Genomic DNA, 19,033 nt, shown 5'->3' with positions numbered 1-19,033 from the left:
TCCCTGCCCTGGTGAATTTCATTTTTTTCTCCTATTATCCTTTGTAGGGATTGCCTCAGGGTACTAGATAGTGAAGAAGGTAGTCCAAAAAGAAGCAATGAGCTTATTTTCAAACTTCTCTCCTTCATACATGCTCTTACTCCTATAGTATAACAGACAAAATTTGTGACCCTTAAATATACACAAACAATTTGCCCTTTGCAATTATAAACCTTGCCAAGCAAGTTAAGGCACATCACACAAATATATACATACACACACATATGGACTAAACTTAAAAGACTCTACCTCTTTCTTCTATTCTAATTCAGGCTAGAAAAAAATAATTAAAATCGATGTTTAGTAGCACAGAAAAGGAGAATGGTGTCCATGAACTCTAAACTCATCCTCCTGAAACCTTTGATTAAGATTAGTAATTGCAGCAAAAACATCAGCATAGGAAGATTTGCTTTGCAGTTGGAAATTTTAATGGGCAAATTTTAATAAACAAGATTAAAAGACAACATATAGCAATCTTTAATGTTAATGTTCATATAAATAACTTAAATTATCACTCTCGAAGAATTGTATCAATTACAGAATCCTTGTCTTTGGATCTCCAAAACTTCACGCTCTCTTTTCAAGTCACCTCCATTTAATAGTATTTATTAAATACCTCCTGTCAGTATATTTTGATGCTGTCCCCTTCTTTCTTCTCTAGCAAACCTCCCTGACAATCATCCCATCTCTTTTTTGATCTCTAGTTTCTCCCTAGCTACTTGTTTCTCTCCTGACACCTGTAAAGAAGACCAAGTCTTCTACATTCAGGGGGTTGTAATGGAGGGAACTTATTCCAGTATCCCTGCTAGTAACCCTTATTTTTCCTCCCTTTCTCACTGATCCCACATAGACAATTACCAAATCTTGTTGGCTCTACCATCAAACATCTCTCATAAACAAGTACTTCTCCCCATTCATACCATCACCCTAGTTCAAGCCCTCATCCCAATTCACCTGGGCTATCACAGTAGACTCTAGTATCTCCCCATGTAGTTCATCCTCTTCATAGTCACCAAAGAACTTTTCCTAAAATAAAGGTCCAACCATTTCAGCACCCTATTCAATCAATTACAGATAGGGAAAGCAAATAGGTAACTATGATAATATTCCATATAAGCAATGACAGTAGTGATGGTCAGAAGGGAAATGATTCAAGAGAGGATGTAGACACAGAATCGACAAGATGTAAGCAACTAATTAGATATGGGGGATGGGGTGAAGAGTTGCAGAGCACTTTGAAATTGTAACCCTGGCTAATTGGAAGTATAGTCTTACCCAAAGCAAAAAATGGAGAGTTAAGCTTAGACGGACAGCCCAAGGTCAAAAAAAGAAAAAAATAATAACATTTTAAAGGTCCTGTATATCCCCAACACAGCACTTTTCATATCAGCAAAGATCTGGAAACAAAATACATTCCCATCTTTGACTAAATAAATTATAGTACATGAATATAATGAATTATTACTGAGCTATGAGAACCAATAAATACAAAGAATTCAAAATCACATAAGAAGACATATGATCTGAAGAAGAGTTAATGAAGAAAACAATATACCTAAGGACTACAGCAATGTAAATGAAAAGAACAAAAAACTGAAAGAGAATGCTATATAAATATGCCCAAACTTGGCCCCAAAGAAGTGCTGAAAAATGTACCTTCCTCCTTTCATTAACGAGAAATGGGAATATGGGTGTGGAACATTATATATAATCTCCTTTAGAAGGGCATGGCTTGCTGGATGGGAGGTAATCAACCTATTTGGAAATGAATGTGATATAAAAACAAAACCTAAAAATATAATACATATTTTTTAAAAACAAAAGAAATGGGGAGCTAATAAGAGGGAAAGCTTTTAAGTGTATTGGAGATGCAGGGGACCAGATAGTAAGTTCCCTTTTTGGCATCTTGAATTTAAGATATTGTAGCAGCAAGCACACCCAGGATGGCTGCTAGCATTGGTTCCTAGATCTGCTTATCTAGAAGAAAGCAACTCAAAATGGGTTAACAATCTTGCTTTAATCAAACATATGTCATTTACCTAGTTCAGGGGGAAAAGGTCAGCACCCCAAACTTCAGAGAATATAAACAGCAGTTACAAGCAGACAACAAATACAGACAGAAACATCAGCAGACAGGCTTCCAGCTGTCTGACCATTACATCCATACCTAGTCAGTTACCAGAGAGGGAAGCACCAACATCTGGGTTTTCAAAGCTTGGCAGGTTGGGGGGGGGGGGCGGTGCACCTCAACGGCTGCCCAGAGTCTCGTCTGGTCAAATCACACAACTCTTCTCAAAGTGAGCCCCAAAGCAAAACCTCACATCAGGGTATATATAGCCTTCTCCTGGGTCAGAGAATGTCACAACCCTCTTGACCCACTGCCCAATCACAAAGTAACAAGGTGTGGGCATTCCTGAAAAACAAGCCTGCAGCCACAGGCTCCAGGTGACTATATTCATTCAGCCTCTTAGGGGACAGAGTATATTTTCAAATCAGGGAAGGTTCTCAGAGTCACTTAAGCCTATCAAAGGGCCAAGGGGCAGGGAAGATCTTCAGATTCCCATTCCCATAACAGATGTCTACATGACATCGAGGTAGATATGGTCAACTGTCAACTGGAGAAAGGCCTTTTATTATGCACATTATTCAGGATAATTTAAATTTAAATTTCTCTCCTTATTTTCTAGGTTTCCTTCCCTGAATAATATAAAAGGGGATCAAAAGGTGAAGAAAAAAATCAGAGGAAATTGCACAACTAATTAAGGCAGCACTTCTTTGGGAAAAGGAGGTTTAGGAAGAATTTAGCCAGATTGGTTATTTCTGTTCATTAGCTCTGTCCTATATTACTCACCATTTCATTTCAAATTGCCTATATTGATAGAGTAAGGGTGCATTTAAAGGAAGGGTAGGATCATTGAACACATAAGCAAGCATAATTCTTTTTTTGTGATGAGGGAGGGAAGTAAATGTGACATGCTTTCTGTAAATGGAAATCAAGACTTTATTAATCTGCTTACTCAGACTAAAATTCCTTAAACAATCATATGGCCAAGGAAGAACCATTAGCCATAATGCATTAGACTTTTAAAAACCTCTTATAAAGTTCCACACCAAAAGATGCTTTAAGATAAAAAAAAAAGTGGGTTATTATGGGATTAGAGGCGATGTTTTGTTGTAGATGGAGAATTGGTTCAGATGCAGAAAACAATAGGTAAGGATAAACAAGTATTTCTTTTGATAGAATAATGTCAACTGTGGAGTCCCGTTGAGATTGGATTAGGGGCAAATTTAATTGAACACTTTTGTAAGTGATCTAGAAAAAGTAATGCACAGTGAATTTTCCAAGTTTATAGAAGAAATTAAGCACTTTTCGATGGTGAATGCCAAATTGATGAGAATAAATGCCTGAAAAATTTCAAGTTCTATGTGTGTGGGCAGAAAAGTAGCAAATGAGTCTTAATGTGAGCAAGTATAATATATTTACTGGAAAATGATCTATGTTAGTTATAAAATGATGGATTCTGAACCATATTTTATTAGCCAGACAAGAGACCCAAGAGTCATTGTAGAACTCTTCCTGAAGGCACCAGCCTACTTTGCTATTCCACAAAAGGTCAAAAAATAGGCAAAGTATTGAAAACAATACAAAAGGAATTGTGCTACTCTTATAAAATACCTAGAATATTCCATGTAGGTATGCTTGTTTCCTTCCTTCCTGCATACCTTTCCGGTAACTACTTTTCAGATAAAACAGACTAATTGAAGACAGTCTACAAAGGTAAGTGTAATGAACACACATATTGAAGAGTTTATATGTGAAGACATAATCCCCACCACCATTTCTGCCCCCCCCAGAAAGATTTTTTTTCATTTAAAAAATGAAAGCTGAGAGAGGATATGGTCAAATTAGATAAAATAATGAAAGACATGGAAAGAGTAAATATCCCCACCCTGTACGATCGGGATAGCTCTAGCAATTTGGAAGAGACAGTTTTAAATAAATTTTAAAATAGAGGAGTATTTAAAGCAGTGAGAGTGTATTCTACATGATAATAGGAGCTGCAAATATAACTAAGGTCAAGAGGGTTTATATAAATTCACAAATAGTAGATTCATGATTGGTGTCTAGAGGCAGATCTCTAGCTAGACTTTTCAAGTTTATCTGACAACATATACCCTTCTCCAGAACAAGTTATATGACTAGGTGAACCAAGAGTCTGACTTAGTATGGTACCTATGTTCTCATGAAAAACTAGTGCTTTATGCAGGGTGTGATAGAAGATAGTAACACAATCCTTCACAGAGAAGCCAATTGAATTTAGAATTTACACATCTCCATCAATCCTAAAGCTATCACCCACCACCTAATTCTTCTTATTTCAACCACTGGATGTTACCCTATATTGCTCAAACTTCTGATTCTAAGGGTCAATGTAGGGTTTACTCTTCCTTGACTAATTAGATACATTAATGGGAAAAAAAAAGCTAGAATAAATAATCTACATGAAAATGACATTGATTTTTTTTTCTTAAAGCTGAGTTCTTTAGCTTGGCTCCATCCTGCAAATGAGGAGAAGGATGTGCAAATAAAGAATTCTGTTCTGCCATCTGTAGTCTTAAGTTCCTCTTGCCAATACCACATGTAGCCTAAAGATGTTTATGGACCTGCAGAAAAATCTTACAAAAACTTATTTACACAGGAAATCATATTATGAAAGAGAAGAGAGAGCTCATTAGTAATTTGGCATGAATATTGGGGGGGAAACAATCATCCACAAGGGGTTCTCCCTTTGAAGCTAACAGGCTATGCAATATCAGCTTTTGCATGCTTTGCTAGAACTTTTTGTAGACACGATAGAAGTTTCCAAGTCAAAATGTAGTCTGAGATTTTAGCATTCTGGTGTTGCCCTCCTTTTCTTAAGGTCACTAGAGAAAGAGAGTGTTGTTATCAACACAGGTCAAAATTTAGCTTCCTCAGGATGGTCAGTGTCTTCTCTGGGTTTGGGATTTTTTTAATTCCACTGAACATCCAACTCCATGCTCTTCAGTTGGCAGGAGTTCATTAATGTGGTTGCTTGACTGTCCACCAGGGAAAATTGTGGTCAAGAGTGGTTGCTTAGCATGGCATCTTGCTAGCACTCTAATCACTCTGATACAGGATCTGGTATAAGGCAGGTGTACCTGGGATTCCATTACAGCATTTGCATGATTGACCTCCTGGAACTCTCACACTTGGCTGCAAACAATGAAATGCTTCCCAGAAAGCAGGACCACTGAACAAAAGTTTCCCAGGGTTAACTGCAGCATGCAATCATTTTGGAGTGCTACTTAAATACCTCTGTTATAGTTTCCACCTCAGAAGAAGGAAATAGTTCCTTACAATGAGAGATCTTACTTTTTTCCTCCTTCTTATGAAATGTTCCAAAAATACAATTTAATTGATACAGTATAGATCAGAAAGAGAGAGAGACAGCATGGAATAATAAATAAGGGTGTTGAACATGGAGCCATGAAGACTTTAGTTCAAATCTTGCCTTACACTTAACTAATTGTATGCAAATCACAGATTCTTTGAGGTTGCCACAGACAACTCCCAAGGTTATACATTATGAGTTAGAATCTGCCTCAGAAGAGGGAGTTTCCATATCTTCAGAATCACAGGTCCTTGATTTATATTTATCTTTTTATTAATTGTATTTAGAAAGTCCGATATTTTTGGTTTAACTTGTAAAATTCTTCTGATTAGATGAATTAGTTTATGTGAGAAGAAAAAACAGTGAAAACAATTACAGCATTATAAAATAGTTCCTGTGGTAAAAGATTAAGGAATTTGGAGAAGTTTCATCTGAAGAAGGCTGAGGAACAATTTGTGACATGTAAACACAGAAACAACTCATTAACGCTGATTCCACTAACTTGGGAATTTGTGATTATTGATATATGGGTGAGGCTGAATTTTCCCTTCATACTATCTTTGAAAGAGAGAATTTGCTCAGTGAAATGATAAGGTGAACCCAACTCCCAGAAGCATAGTTAAACCTTTTAAGAAAGCAGCTTTGTCTAAATACTACAGGATTTAAAGGGTTTACAAGTTAGTGGATACTACTAATTACATACAAATATCATCTCTTCCTTAAAGCAGACTCACCAAAACTTTTAGTCATTATTAATTTGTATAATTGTATTGTTATTCATTAGTATTCTATTTCAGGTAGAGCGAGTCCTTTCAAAAATGAGATGGTAAAGTGGTGACCCTGGTCAGTCATTTCAGTGGTATCTGACTCTTCGAGATCCCACTTGGGATTTGGGGGGCAAAGATAATGGAGTGGTTCACTGCCTCCTTCTCCAGCATTTTTTATAGATGAAGAAACTGAGGTATACAGGGTTAAGTGACTTGTTCATGGTCACACAGCTAGTAAGTGTCTGAGACTAAATTTGAACTCACGAAAATGAAACTTCCAGATTCCAAGCCCAGTGCTCTATCCATATGCTACTTAGTTGTCTGAAGGTGGTAACCCAGCCTGATCTTTTATTATATGGGGTTGGGGGCAGTGTGCCAGGGAAGCATTCACTGCCTCTTGCAAAAGCATTCATGAGTAGTGACTAAAAACCATTGAAGTGGCAGAGATAATCCTTCCATGCTATATTAGTTTGTGCATGCTATAGTTTTCTTATCCTATGGAAGTCAAAGTAAAAACTTTATTTCTATTTAAATATTCTTTAGTTTTTCACTGGTTCAGAAAGAATTTCTTCACACTTAGATTGATCTCCAAAGGTGGAGCTAGCAGCATGAACTGAAGGACTGTGTAATTAAATATTCATAAAATGGGAAGATGAGTTGCGTCCCAACCTATCCCAATTGCCAGTCACAGACTTGTTTCTAGCATAACTATGCCACCCCTTCATCCATTGTTGCTTAATTCTCTGTCCCTTCCCACCTTTGAGCTCCCATGGCTTTGCCTGAGCATTGGCCCTTAAGGCAATTATATAACTTTGCCAGGCATCTAAAGATATGAAAACAAAATACTTGAATATTCTGTTGCCCATATCTCTTTGTAGCTTTTAATTCTTTTAGCTCTGGAAAACTAATCCATGAGACCATCCTGTCCTAAATGCCTCACCTGACCTAATAATTCAGGCAGACCCAAAGTCATGCTTCATGTCACTCACTACCAAAGACTTCAGGACAATCTCACCAGCAGCTTTGCTACTCTTCAAATACTCCTTCTCCCCAGTTCTGTGATCATGATCAAATCAACTCCTTTATGGAGAAAGTCTTTCAATCTACTCTATGACCCTACTCTCAATTCCTATGACATACTAACCAAAAATACTCTATGGTTATTATCTTCCCTTTTTGGAATTCGGGCTTCTTGAGGGCAGCAAAACACTATGCTAACATCATAGTATGTGTTTAATAAATGCTTTTCCATCCATCATTCTGTGCTCAAGGCAATGACCTTGTAAGTAAGAGCCCCATTCAGCCCTTTTTCATTTTTGGTAGGGCAGAATATGTTGTAAGGGATGGGCTTGCCTAGTCAATTTGTGAACTGCCTCCAGATCTCATTACATCATCACTTCCCCTTAACCAATTCTTCTTCCCAACTTCCCTACTAGAGTTAAGAATATCATTGTCCTTCTAGTTCTACAGATTTGGAACCTGAGTATCACTCTCAACTCCTCCCTTTCCTTCATCTCACATACCCAATCTTCTCTCTATCTCTACTATTTCTCTTTCAACTGTTTCCTTCTCTGCTCACACAGTCACCCAATTCAGGTTCTCATTACCTCTTATCTGAACTATTATAATAACCTTCAATTTGTCTCTCCTCCTTGAGTCTCATTCCTCAAATTTCTTCTCCAAACTGCTGCCAAAGGAATTTTCCTAATTTGCACATCTGACCGTGGATGCCCATGTTCTACTCAATGAGTTCTAGTGGCTCTCTGTTCATTCTGGGATCCAATATTATTTCAGCTCTGTTTCATCCTTTAAAATTTCTATTCTATATATGTTTTATAATATACATGATTATTACAATGCAGGCATATAGGTATATTATTTATATATAAGTAAATATATATATGTTCTCAAAATTCACTTTTTATATTTACCAATAGGATAAATGATTAAAAGAATTTGGAGAGTTCTGCTATAAGGAACCAAACTAGGTCAAATTCCAATGTGAGGCAATAGAACATTTATCCAGTAGTCTCTAAGTTATCCTATATTTGATACATTATTTTTTTTAGTTTGAGATAGAAGTAGAGATGGGGAGCAACAGTGGACTAAGTCTGGATAATCCATCAAACCTTTCTGACTTTCTTCCAGATAGACTTCTTCTATCTGGAAAAATTTTCTCTACTCAATGGTTGTATACTTACTGGAAAGAAACCTTACAAATTTAATGATTTGTATATCTTTACATAATGGCTTAAACTTTATTCAACATCAGAAGATTCATACCAACAAGAAACCTTATACAAGTGACTGTGAGAAAGTCTTCATCAATGGTTGCATTAATAAATGCTTGTTGACTGATTGGCATCTTATTGTGTGGCAAGACTACTTAAAGTGGAGAAAAATATTAAAAATGACATGTATAATTCCCTATCCACATCTTACTTATTCTTCAGTTCACAGTTCAGTTCTAAACTCCTCTATGAGGTTTTTTTTTTAAACTGCTCCAGCTCACAGTGATTTCTCCCTCCTACAGTCTTCTGAAATTATGTGGGTACTTAGCCATGTTAGCTAATATGGTACCTTACTTTTCACATGTGTATCTCTGATCTCCCCAATTATATTATAAGTTCCTCAAGGACAGTCCCCATTTCTCATTCCCTCAGAACCTGAAACAGCCTTTGCACAGAATAGGTATTCAATAATCGATAAATTTATACGTGTGGGTTCATCCTGTTTTATGGAAGTTCTTGAACTCTGACCGTAAGAAGTCTCAGTTCAATAAATTTGAGAACCTACAATTAGGAAATGGCCAGAGGTCCCTTCCCACTTTAAAAGAAAAAGTAGTCTGTTCTTAAAATCAATTTATAGGCCATATACAGAGAGAATCCTCTTTGTCCCTCTCCTTTATCCCCTGTTCCCCACCAGTGGAACATGAACTGTTTCTGGTAGTGGTGAAGAATTTGCATTTCCTTCATCCCTCTTATGACTAAAGTCATACCTGCTATCACACTAGGGTGTAGAACAGGACTTCTTAAACTTTTTCCACTCACAACCCCTTCAGTTTAAGAAGTACTGGAAATGACAGTGGCTTTTGGCTACAGAGCAAAGAGTCAGAACTGGGGAAACTGAGCCATATGCACCTACTATGTACCAGGCAATGTGATGAGTTGGAAATACAAGTAAAAGCAAATATAAAGACAGTCTCTGCCCTTAAGGACTTTACATTCTGGTGGGGTAGACAATACACAAAAAGGTGCTGAAAAGCAAGGTTTGCGGGGTCCAGTGGAAGTCAGGAACAGAGCTGAGAGGAAAATGAAGGTAAGCTGTCCTTGGCCTCTCCACAAAATGAAGGCTTCGGGAGAAACTCACCAAAGGGAGAAGGGGGAAAGTTATCACAGAGAGATGTCTATGGTGAATAGGTTGAGAGGCCCCAGATACTGAGAAAAGCTTCAGAGGCAGAGAGGACATGGTTTTGAAATCCAGAGAAAATCAGGAACAGGAATAGGAAGAGAATCAGAGGTCAGAGCAGTTCAAAAGAATAGGAGAGACAAGGGGCGGCCAGGTAGCACAGCGAGTAAGAGCACCGGCTCCAGTGTTGGGACGACCTGGAGATCGAATCCCGGGCTCAGACACTTAGCACCCACCCAGGAACACCTGGCCGTGTAACCTTGAGCAAGTTACTTAACCCCAATTGCTTAAAAAAAAAAAAAAAAGAATAGGAGAGACAAGCTAGAGCTAAAGCCTAAGACATGTATGAGGGTCAGAACAAGCAACAGGACGTAGCAAAGCTCTAATAATTTGTTAACTGAAGCTGGCATTTATTATAATGACTGGTCTAAAATGACCTCCAAGGTTGCCTCTGACTCTCATATTGGGTTTCTGAACTATCATGGCTCTTTGCCCCCTTTGTTTCTCCAAATAACTCAACATAACTCCTACCTTAAGGCTTAGCTTCGTATTGGATTCTGATGTCAATCAAATATTTAAACTGGGGGCATGGAAAGATGAATGGCTCTTATGATTCAGCATCCATTTCACAGGGTCCCACTCTAGCCTTTTCTCCCAGTTATTACTAATAGTAATGGTTTTATTATCTTTATTATTACTATAGATTGCATTTATATAGCACTTTAAAGCTAGCTAAGCACTTAAATCATCTTGTTTGATCTTCACAACAATTCTGTACATGATATTATCTTCTTTCTAGAGATAAGGAAACTGAGGTTAACAAAGTTTAATTGACTTGTTCAGGGTCACACAGCTAGTATATGTCCAAGGCCAGATTGGAATTCAGGTCTTGATTCCAAGTCTAGCTCTCTATCCATTATGACGCCTGTGATCAAACTCCTTGTTTACTCTTATTATAAAAACTAGTGTTGACTGTCATTCCATCATGACAAAATTTCTATCTTGGTACTCTAACTGGTTCCTCAGCTCTCCCTATCTCCTTCTCACTAGTCTTTCCAAAGATTGCAGACATGTCCGTGAACCACAGCCCAAGTGATTGGTCTCCATTGCCTTTTTACAGACAAGTGTGATATTGTATCCCTGTTTGCCTGAACTGCCAAATCAGTGCCTATCACTATACCACCATGACACTATTCTCTGCCTGCCTGATGGATTACTCACTCATTAGTTACCTTTTTCTGGATCCCCCTGAAATTGACTTTCTGTCTGCCTGAATATCCAACTTTTTCCTAGGGCCAAATTTTCTTTAACCTTTCCACACATGTCTAAGTTTACTAATAGTACCCATTGATAGAACTTTTCTAAATTTCTGCCCCATCCAACTAGCTCCATCTAGTCTTCTGGTCCATATATCCCCAGTTTAGACTTTTCTCCAGCCCACAAATCCCCATTACTGATAGTTCCCAATCCCAGAAATTTATATTCACTTCCTGTTAAAGGAAGAATGGATCCTAAGCATGGCTAGCTTAAAACATGTAGGTAAGAATAAATGAAATAAATAAAGTGTCTTCCTGGAATGAGGAATAAAAAGACAGAAAGATACAGTTTCTGACAATACATTCTCAAGACAGTTGCTCAGGACTAAAGGTCCAGTCTGTGGTTATAAACCCTACCGACCCATACAAAGACCCAATCCATGACTTTTACTTCATTAGTCCAGTAATCGAGCTCACCAACCACAAATATGAGCTTATACACTTGGCAAGATTAGGAATTTAATAAATTCATTAAGGATGCAAGAAATGTTTATGACAAGAGTTCAGTTCCCCCCCCCCAACTTTGGTTATGTGAATATCTTATGGTTCTCTCCAATTTCCCAAGAAAAACTGCCTTCAAAAGCATAATATCCCACATTTTTTTTCAGTTAGAATGTTTTTCATGAACTATGAGAATGCTACAGCACCTTCAAGAAACTCTATATAAAGACTGTGTTAGCATTTCCAATATAAACTCCTATTTCCAGAGGTTTATATCTTCAGGAGAAAAAAAATCTGCTTGAGGGTGAAACTTGGCATATGTAGTCAGAGACTGAGAATGACTTCCTGTACCTCATTTCATAGTTACTTACAAAAGAGTCCTTCACATACACTACTTTCAGCATCTAAAATTTTTTTAGTAACAAAAACGAGCCTTAATCACAGGTTCTCTCTGAGCCTGATGGCAGTACACACAATTGTCTGGGAGTCTATGAATACCAATCATTTCTTTTTGTCTTGCCAGGTACCATTGAAACTATATTACATGTTTTCTAGTTTGAGAGAGGAGGAATGTTTCTGGATTCTAGGAAAGTCTTGCATCCTCAAAAGAGGATCAAAATTAGAGCAGAATCCTCCTTTGCTTCTCTCTGACCATCACCCCTCTCTGATACAGTATTCCAAACTGTGAATATACCCTGATGACTGACCTTGAAGTGCATGCTAGACTTTTGATGTTCTGGTACTACCTACTCTCAGAAAAATTACCAGAAATATACCAGCATAATTGATTTTCCCTTTTAGGACCTCAGTTTCTCATCTGTAAAATGAGAGAGTTGGACTAGATATTCTTTAAGATCCTTTTGTAGCACAGATTCTGGAGCTACTCTTCCAAATCGCCATTTGCCCTGGTGGGGTGGGTCCTCAGAGGGCAGCTACCTACTTCTCTACTTGGAGTTGTAAGAGACCATGAGTTGCTGAGGGGTAGATTTGGAAAGTTATAGCTCAATCTGGCATTGGTGTGCTTTCATCATTGATTATCAGTCATCCAGACTTAATTCACTTTTTATGGTTAAAAAAAATTGTGTAACAACAATTGGTACAAAATTCTGACTCCCCCCCAAAAAAAAGTCTATAATATAGTTTCCCACAAGTAAGTACAGTCTAGTAAAAAAAAATGGGGTCAAACTTATAGACCTCATTTGGCAAAGGAATACAAAAGCTTTTGATTTTTTTTTATTTCTCCTTTGTGGAATCCTTTGGGGAACTGTATAACTTTCTGTTGGACTTCCTGTAGGGTACTGAAACTGTGTTCTTCAATGTGTCCGTTTCATTCAATGGAGACACTACTGACAGTCATTTCCTGAGATTGTGGAAGAAGCATGATTATATCCTCCAACCTTCCAAAGTTCATAAAGACTCTCTTTGATCAAGGAGAGGGAAGAAGAGATGAGTATTTGTCTCTTTCCTCTCCCCTCCCCCCAAGCAATTCTCTCTCAGAGGATTAACTGGAATCACTCTCTCCTCTAAACTGCAAGATAATCGAATGCTAGATTTCAAACTGACTTGATATTTTATAGAAGACCCATAGGGTATGACTGAGTTTCTTCAACTAGTTGAAATGCTGTTCATTGATTGATTGATTTTAGGGTATGTCTAGACTTTCTTCACATCTAGTCCATTCTTCTGATTGATTCAGTTCAGAATTCTGTTGAACCTGGGTGTCTACCCCAAGTTTGTGGAGACTTGCTTAGAGAGAATGGGTGAATAAGAACAATTTGTTCCAACAGCTATGAAATGGGCTAAAGCAGGCAGTGTGGAACACTTAGAACCTAGTAAGACATCGAAGAAGCCAAGGTCATGAATTGCATTTCAAGCCATCACATCCACCACTGTTTTAGTAAAGCTTATCTCCTCACTGTCCTGGAATATAATCAATTCATTTAATCCCTAGCCTTAGGTTCCAGCCTTCCATCTACCCTCCTGAGAATACTCTCTTCTTCACCACCACCCCACCCCCACTCTTCCTAAATCCCTTCTATCCTTTAAGGCCCCAGTCAAGTCCCACCTGGTCCATAAGGCCTAATCTCCTCAGCCCTCACAGATCTTCCTTCCTCCTCTCTTTATTTCTATAGCAATTACACTGTGACATATATTTTAGAATTTAGTTATATTCTGTTTGTGGTATTTGTTGTTATTCTATGTGAGTTAGCTTCATGTCTTTAATTGACTATAAGTGTCTCAAGGGCTTGGGACTAGGTCTTATTCTGTTGTTATATGTCCCAAGATGTCTAGCACCAGGCTGAGCACATAGTAATTACTAGCAAATAAATGGCTGATTTTCCATTTTCAATCAATCAACCCACATGCATTTATGTGCCATGTACTGAACTGAAGGCTGGGAATGCAAAAAATAAGGTTCCTTGCCCTTAAGGAGCTCACATTCATTTTTTAAATGTTATCATTTTTTAAATGTCATTCAAGATAACTCAAGCAGTACAAATACTAGATTTTCCTAGTTTGCTTATGAAATAAGATACTTCATTCAAAGGGTTTCTTCTATCCAGGGTTCATCTTAGATGACAGCTGGGTCTTGGAAGCAACTAACCCAGTCACTCAGGAAAAAAAAGTCACCATTTTGGAAGTTAAATTTGTTATGTTTTGGATATTACTACATATATGTAGGTGTATGTCTATTGTATAAATCAATATATATATGTATTTCTGTAAATTTAACATGTTTTTCAAGGTAAAACAGCCATCTATGAAGTCTTCTTTTGATGTCTCATTGTGACATGGAAATGACCCTGGATTCTAATCATACAAACTCATAAGTCCTATAGAGCTGGAAATCTTCAAGTGTTGGATTATTGACTAACTGTGTGTTGTTTGAGGGCTGACCTAGTGAAGGTCAAAGAGATTTGGAATAATAATAATGATAGTAATAATATGGAAGGCCAAAGGATGCCATAAATTTGATCATATGATTAATAATAATCTGGGTAAAAAGGATGCAATTATTTTTATTCATACATCAAATTAATTTGTCTTTAGACATAGCTATCATCTCTATTTTATTGATAAGTTTCATCTAATTGGTAGATGCAACATTTTGTAAAGATCATAAAAGGGGAATACAAAATACTTTATGCTCCCCAATTAATTTTCCTTTTCTGTAGAAAAACTGAGAACCAAAAAAAGTCTTAATTCTACACTGTTGTTTGGCTTTACTTCTTCAATACTCTTTGAGTGAAAAGTTCCCATAAAGGGTTACTTCATGTACATTAAACTGGAAATAAGTTTTGCAACCAAAATTATTTTCTGAATATTAATTATTTTTCTTTCCTGAAAGAATTTCTTCTCAGGTGCCTTTTTTCACCCAATAATCATCTTTACTGTGTTTCAGTTCTCTGTTTCTTTTTGTCTTGACCTTCCTCATCACACAATTCTGTTTTATTTTAGAGTCTAGCTGCCAGATGAGAACATTGGACAGTGGGATAGGAACTTTCCCACTCCCAGACTCGGGAAATCGTTCCACTGGACGGCATGCATGCAAACCAGATGCCTCTGTGGAATCAGAATCCTTCCTGTCTCTCCAGGAAACCCTTCCTTCAGCTCCCCCCATCAAAGCCAAAACCCTTGAACGAGAAGTGCCTTCTGCAGCAAATAGCCAGGGCTCCTTAGAAAGTATCATTGTTCATTCCACATCTGATCCCGTCATGACTGCCAAAGGTATTCGACCTTTTCAAAGTCGCCTTCCCAAACCAGCCTCCTCAGGTAAAAATGCCAATTACCTTTCAAATTAGGTTGCTTTCCTGCCCTGGTGTCTGGTGTTATTAGTAGATATACCATAATAATGCACTCGTTGACAAAAATGTAAAATATGTGGCAGAAAAGGTTCCCAGTATGTTTGTTTGAGGTGAACAAGTAGGTGACCCAGACCAGATGGAAGTGTTGATGCTCAGAAAATTTAGCTATAGTCTAGAAGGTAAAATAAAATGGCTTGCATAAGGGCATGCCACCAGCTTCTAAGGAAAATAAAATTTCTTCCATTAAATAAAAATTTGATATTTGTTCCTACTATACAAGAGTAAACATTATATACACAGTATAAACATTGATAGATGGGTGGATGGATCAACAGAAAGATAGATACATACACACACACACGGATCTTTACTTATAGAACTGAACTCTGAATATGGAACAGTTTGGATTCAGGACATAAATTTAACTCAAATGTTGTTTGCCCTCTAACTATAAACATATGTCTTCTGACATGTTCCTATCCTGTACAAATATATTTATACACCAGATCATAAAGGTTTGTTCTGATGTATCAGCAGTGATTGTGCATTAACTGTAACCAAGTGAAACTAGAGCTTCCCAAAGTGTGTAGTTCCATGAGAAGCTGCAGTCCATTGAAACCAGCTATTATGATTAAAGACAGGCATGGTTTTAAGGTTCAAAGTTTTTTCATCACACATTATAGATTAAACATATTTATTGCAGCCCAGGGTGACACTAAATGATTTTTAACTTGTATGTTTTATGATGCATTCCTCACACAAGTAATTGTATCTAGTCAGCAAATGAAGTGGAGTATTAGGTTGCAGAGTTTCACCCATGATTTGGTGATTAAGATGGAACCACAAATATAGAATGCATCATAGGCTTGTGAGAAATTAGAAGAGAAAGCTTTTAATTACATATCTTTGAGCAAATTTGACTGCAATATTCCCTGAACAGAATCTTGCCCATCTATAAGAATGCAAAACCTCCTTCTCTGCTTCACTGCAAACTCTTCTGCTCATTTCAACCCAAAGCCCCACTTAAGAGGGGTTTAATGTGTATTATTTAAAAAAAAAATAAATGCAGTTAATTAATGGCACAGCTTCCAGAGATTCAAAGAAGAAATCTCAGTTATAGATTATGTGCTTCATGCTTGAATAGTCACATGTGTGACCTCAATTCAGCAGTGTGCTGTAGACTAGACTCCATGATTAAACACTGTCATTATAACAAATTGAATAGAAACTGCAAGCATTGAATTGCTTCATAAGAAGGGGAGAGCAAAGAGATAGTTTTGATCTTCCTGCTAATATTCACTGCACTGGCATTCTAAGGTTTGTGTCTTAATTAAATTGTCATGAGAAGATGTTAAAAAGTGGTATATGGTAGAATGTTAGGTCAACACATTCTCCAGATGTTTTCTTCTTACCCATTCCAGCTCTTGTTCTTCACCAAATAAAAATTACCATTGAATTCCAGGAGCATTGCTGATTGTGTGTGTATAAATCCATATATATATATATATATATATATATACATACATACATATGTGTGTTATTATGAGGGTTCTCCCTTCCTGTTTGTGTATTTGCCTTCAGATTGATTTTTATCTTTCCCCGTATCAAGTATATGAAGTCACTGTACAAATCTTATGGTTGTATTCAAAACACAATTACTATAATTTCCCCTTACATGCAGATTGTTCTTACATGCATGTTCCCTTACATGTCCCCTTACATGCAGAAAGTCCTTCAGAAAGGATTTTCACAACAGTTCATCTTGATGACTGTAGAAAGGGAGGCAGTAAATTTTTCATCTGATATTTTCAGGGACAAGAATCCCCAGAAAAATTAGCTTTGTTGGATAAAAAAGAAAATCTTATTTTTTTTAAAAAAAAAAAAAAGGACATCGGCTTAAAAACCAAAGCTCTTGAGTTCAAATATTTGGTTTATTGCTATGACTTTTCAGCAATCTTCTCTAGGCCTCAGTTTTTGCAAAATGATGGGTTTGGAAATAATGATCTCTAGGCTCTGTTTGCTGTAATGGTATATCTTTCTGTGATAGCTTATAGGACACTTTAGGATTTTTCAGTACCTTGAGTTATCACTTTGTATTAATTTGTTTATTCTTATATTTGTCCACATGTAGTAGCTCCCCTCCTCCAGAGAAGAAGGTAAGTTCCTTGAGGACATAGATTGTTTCAGGTTTGTCTTTGTATCCCCAAAGCCTAACTTGGAGTAATAGAATTATTATGGATAGTGGTTATTGCTATACCCTAAGTATGCAAGATTTCTAGTAAGTAAGGATACAGTTAATAAAATGCCAGACAAGCCAGCTAGTGTAGTAGTAACTAGATTTTTTTGTTATGCCTTAACTTCTTTTCAAAGACCTTTGTAAGATGGATACCAACCTCAATTAAACAATCAATAAACATTCCTTAAGTGCTTACTATGAGCTAGCATTATGCTAAATGCTAAGGATGCAAAAAGAGGCAAAAAGGTAGTCCCTGTCCTCAAGGAGTTTATAATCTAATGACCTATAATTTTAATATCAATTTCTTCATTCAGGAATAAATAACTTGCAAAGGCAAAATGAAACAGAGTTGAATCCTCAGATATCATTTGAATATACTGGGAAAACAATGGAAAATGAAACAAATCTTCCTGACTGGAACAGTGACAAAACAACCAAGACTCAGCAGCAGGTAAGATGAAGAGTGAAAGAAAATGTTGTTATAACCAATAAGCCTAATGAAAAAAAAAAATACAGAAGCTCTAACAAAAGGGTTTTTAGCATTTTTTAAAATAATGTGTTTTAGTTTGAAATCAATGTCAATACTCCATTCTCTGGTGGTGGCAAGGAGAAATACCACCAACAAAAACCAATGAGGACAATATAGCCATGATCTCAATATCACTGAAAAGTCTTTCTTTCCCCCTGCATTCAAATCATAGTAACCTCTTGGTTTTCTGTAATCTCACTCCAAACAGCCTGGAGTATTTTCACTGCCCTTAAACCAGAAAAGCACAAAGTCTTCCCTGAACAGTTTAGGGACTGTGGAACCTCCATAGGGTACCATTTACAGGATTGATCTGATTTCTCTCCTCATTTATGTTTACATCACCTCTTAGAGATAGATAGGGCAGGTATGGTGTCCCCATTTTGTAGCTGGGAAAACTGAAGCTGGCCCAGCATTAGGTCCTTTGCTTTTATTAAAGTATAAAAATTTTGACAGCTGAGAAACTACGGGAGCAGACAAGCCAGCCAGCTGCCTTGCACTATCTATAATTGGGGGGGGGGGGTTTAGTGGGGGGAGGCTCTTTTACTGTATGAGCTTCAAGACACACTGTTTGCATGAGACAGAGTCCAAAAGAGTGACAGATTGTAGACAGGAGTTGTAGTCACAAATCAAACAATCTTCCTGTATGCACAGTGAGGAAAGACTGTTCGTCTGGCATAGCTCTCTTCAGCTGCACCTCCACACACATGGAGCTATCACAGTCAGTAACATCCTCTCTGAATCAGAGGAGATGTGTGTTTGTGGATTGGGAGGGAGAAAAGGCTTCTCAGTCAAGCAACTTGTATCCATCCACAGTCTGTACAGTCATAGATTATACCTAGTTTGCCAATTCCAAGTTCTTAACAGAGTATTTTTTTCCTGGCAGCTCCTATCACCTTAGGACTCAGCATATCCCACCTCTAACCCCCAGATTTTTATGTGTAAGAAAGGACAAAAAAAAAATGTTGAACCAAGAAAAGTGATAAAGTGGGTCAATGTTTACTTTTTTTGTTCCCAAGGTTAATTAGTGTTTTTTTCCCTTCTTAAACACCCTTTTGATGTACTAAGAGTCCCTAATGA

The 19,033-nt window shown here is 37.2% G+C and overlaps 1 protein-coding gene across 8 annotated transcripts in view; it reads left to right on the top strand.

The window, feature by feature from the left end:
- The window catches only part of NCKAP5 (NCK associated protein 5), a 1,185,533-nt gene that overhangs the window by 1,104,387 nt on the left and 62,113 nt on the right, over nucleotides 1-19,033 (top strand). For all 8 annotated transcript variants that reach the window (XM_069067791.1, XM_069067792.1, XM_069067796.1 and 5 more), the window contains 2 exons: nucleotides 14,845-15,159; nucleotides 17,742-17,878. In XM_069067791.1, coding sequence (XP_068923892.1) covers nucleotides 14,845-15,159; nucleotides 17,742-17,878 — 452 coding nt within the window. The remainder of the gene's footprint in view (nucleotides 1-14,844; nucleotides 15,160-17,741; nucleotides 17,879-19,033) is intronic.

Source organism: Petaurus breviceps, unplaced genomic scaffold, assembly GCF_028583685.1.
Source record: "Petaurus breviceps papuanus isolate PSGF00001 unplaced genomic scaffold, PetGlider_PUasm1.0 90752, whole genome shotgun sequence".
NCBI classification, from domain to species: domain Eukaryota; kingdom Metazoa; phylum Chordata; class Mammalia; order Diprotodontia; family Petauridae; genus Petaurus; species Petaurus breviceps.
The sequence above is the reverse complement of the archived record's forward strand: the minus strand, read 5'-3'. Positions and strand labels throughout refer to the sequence as shown.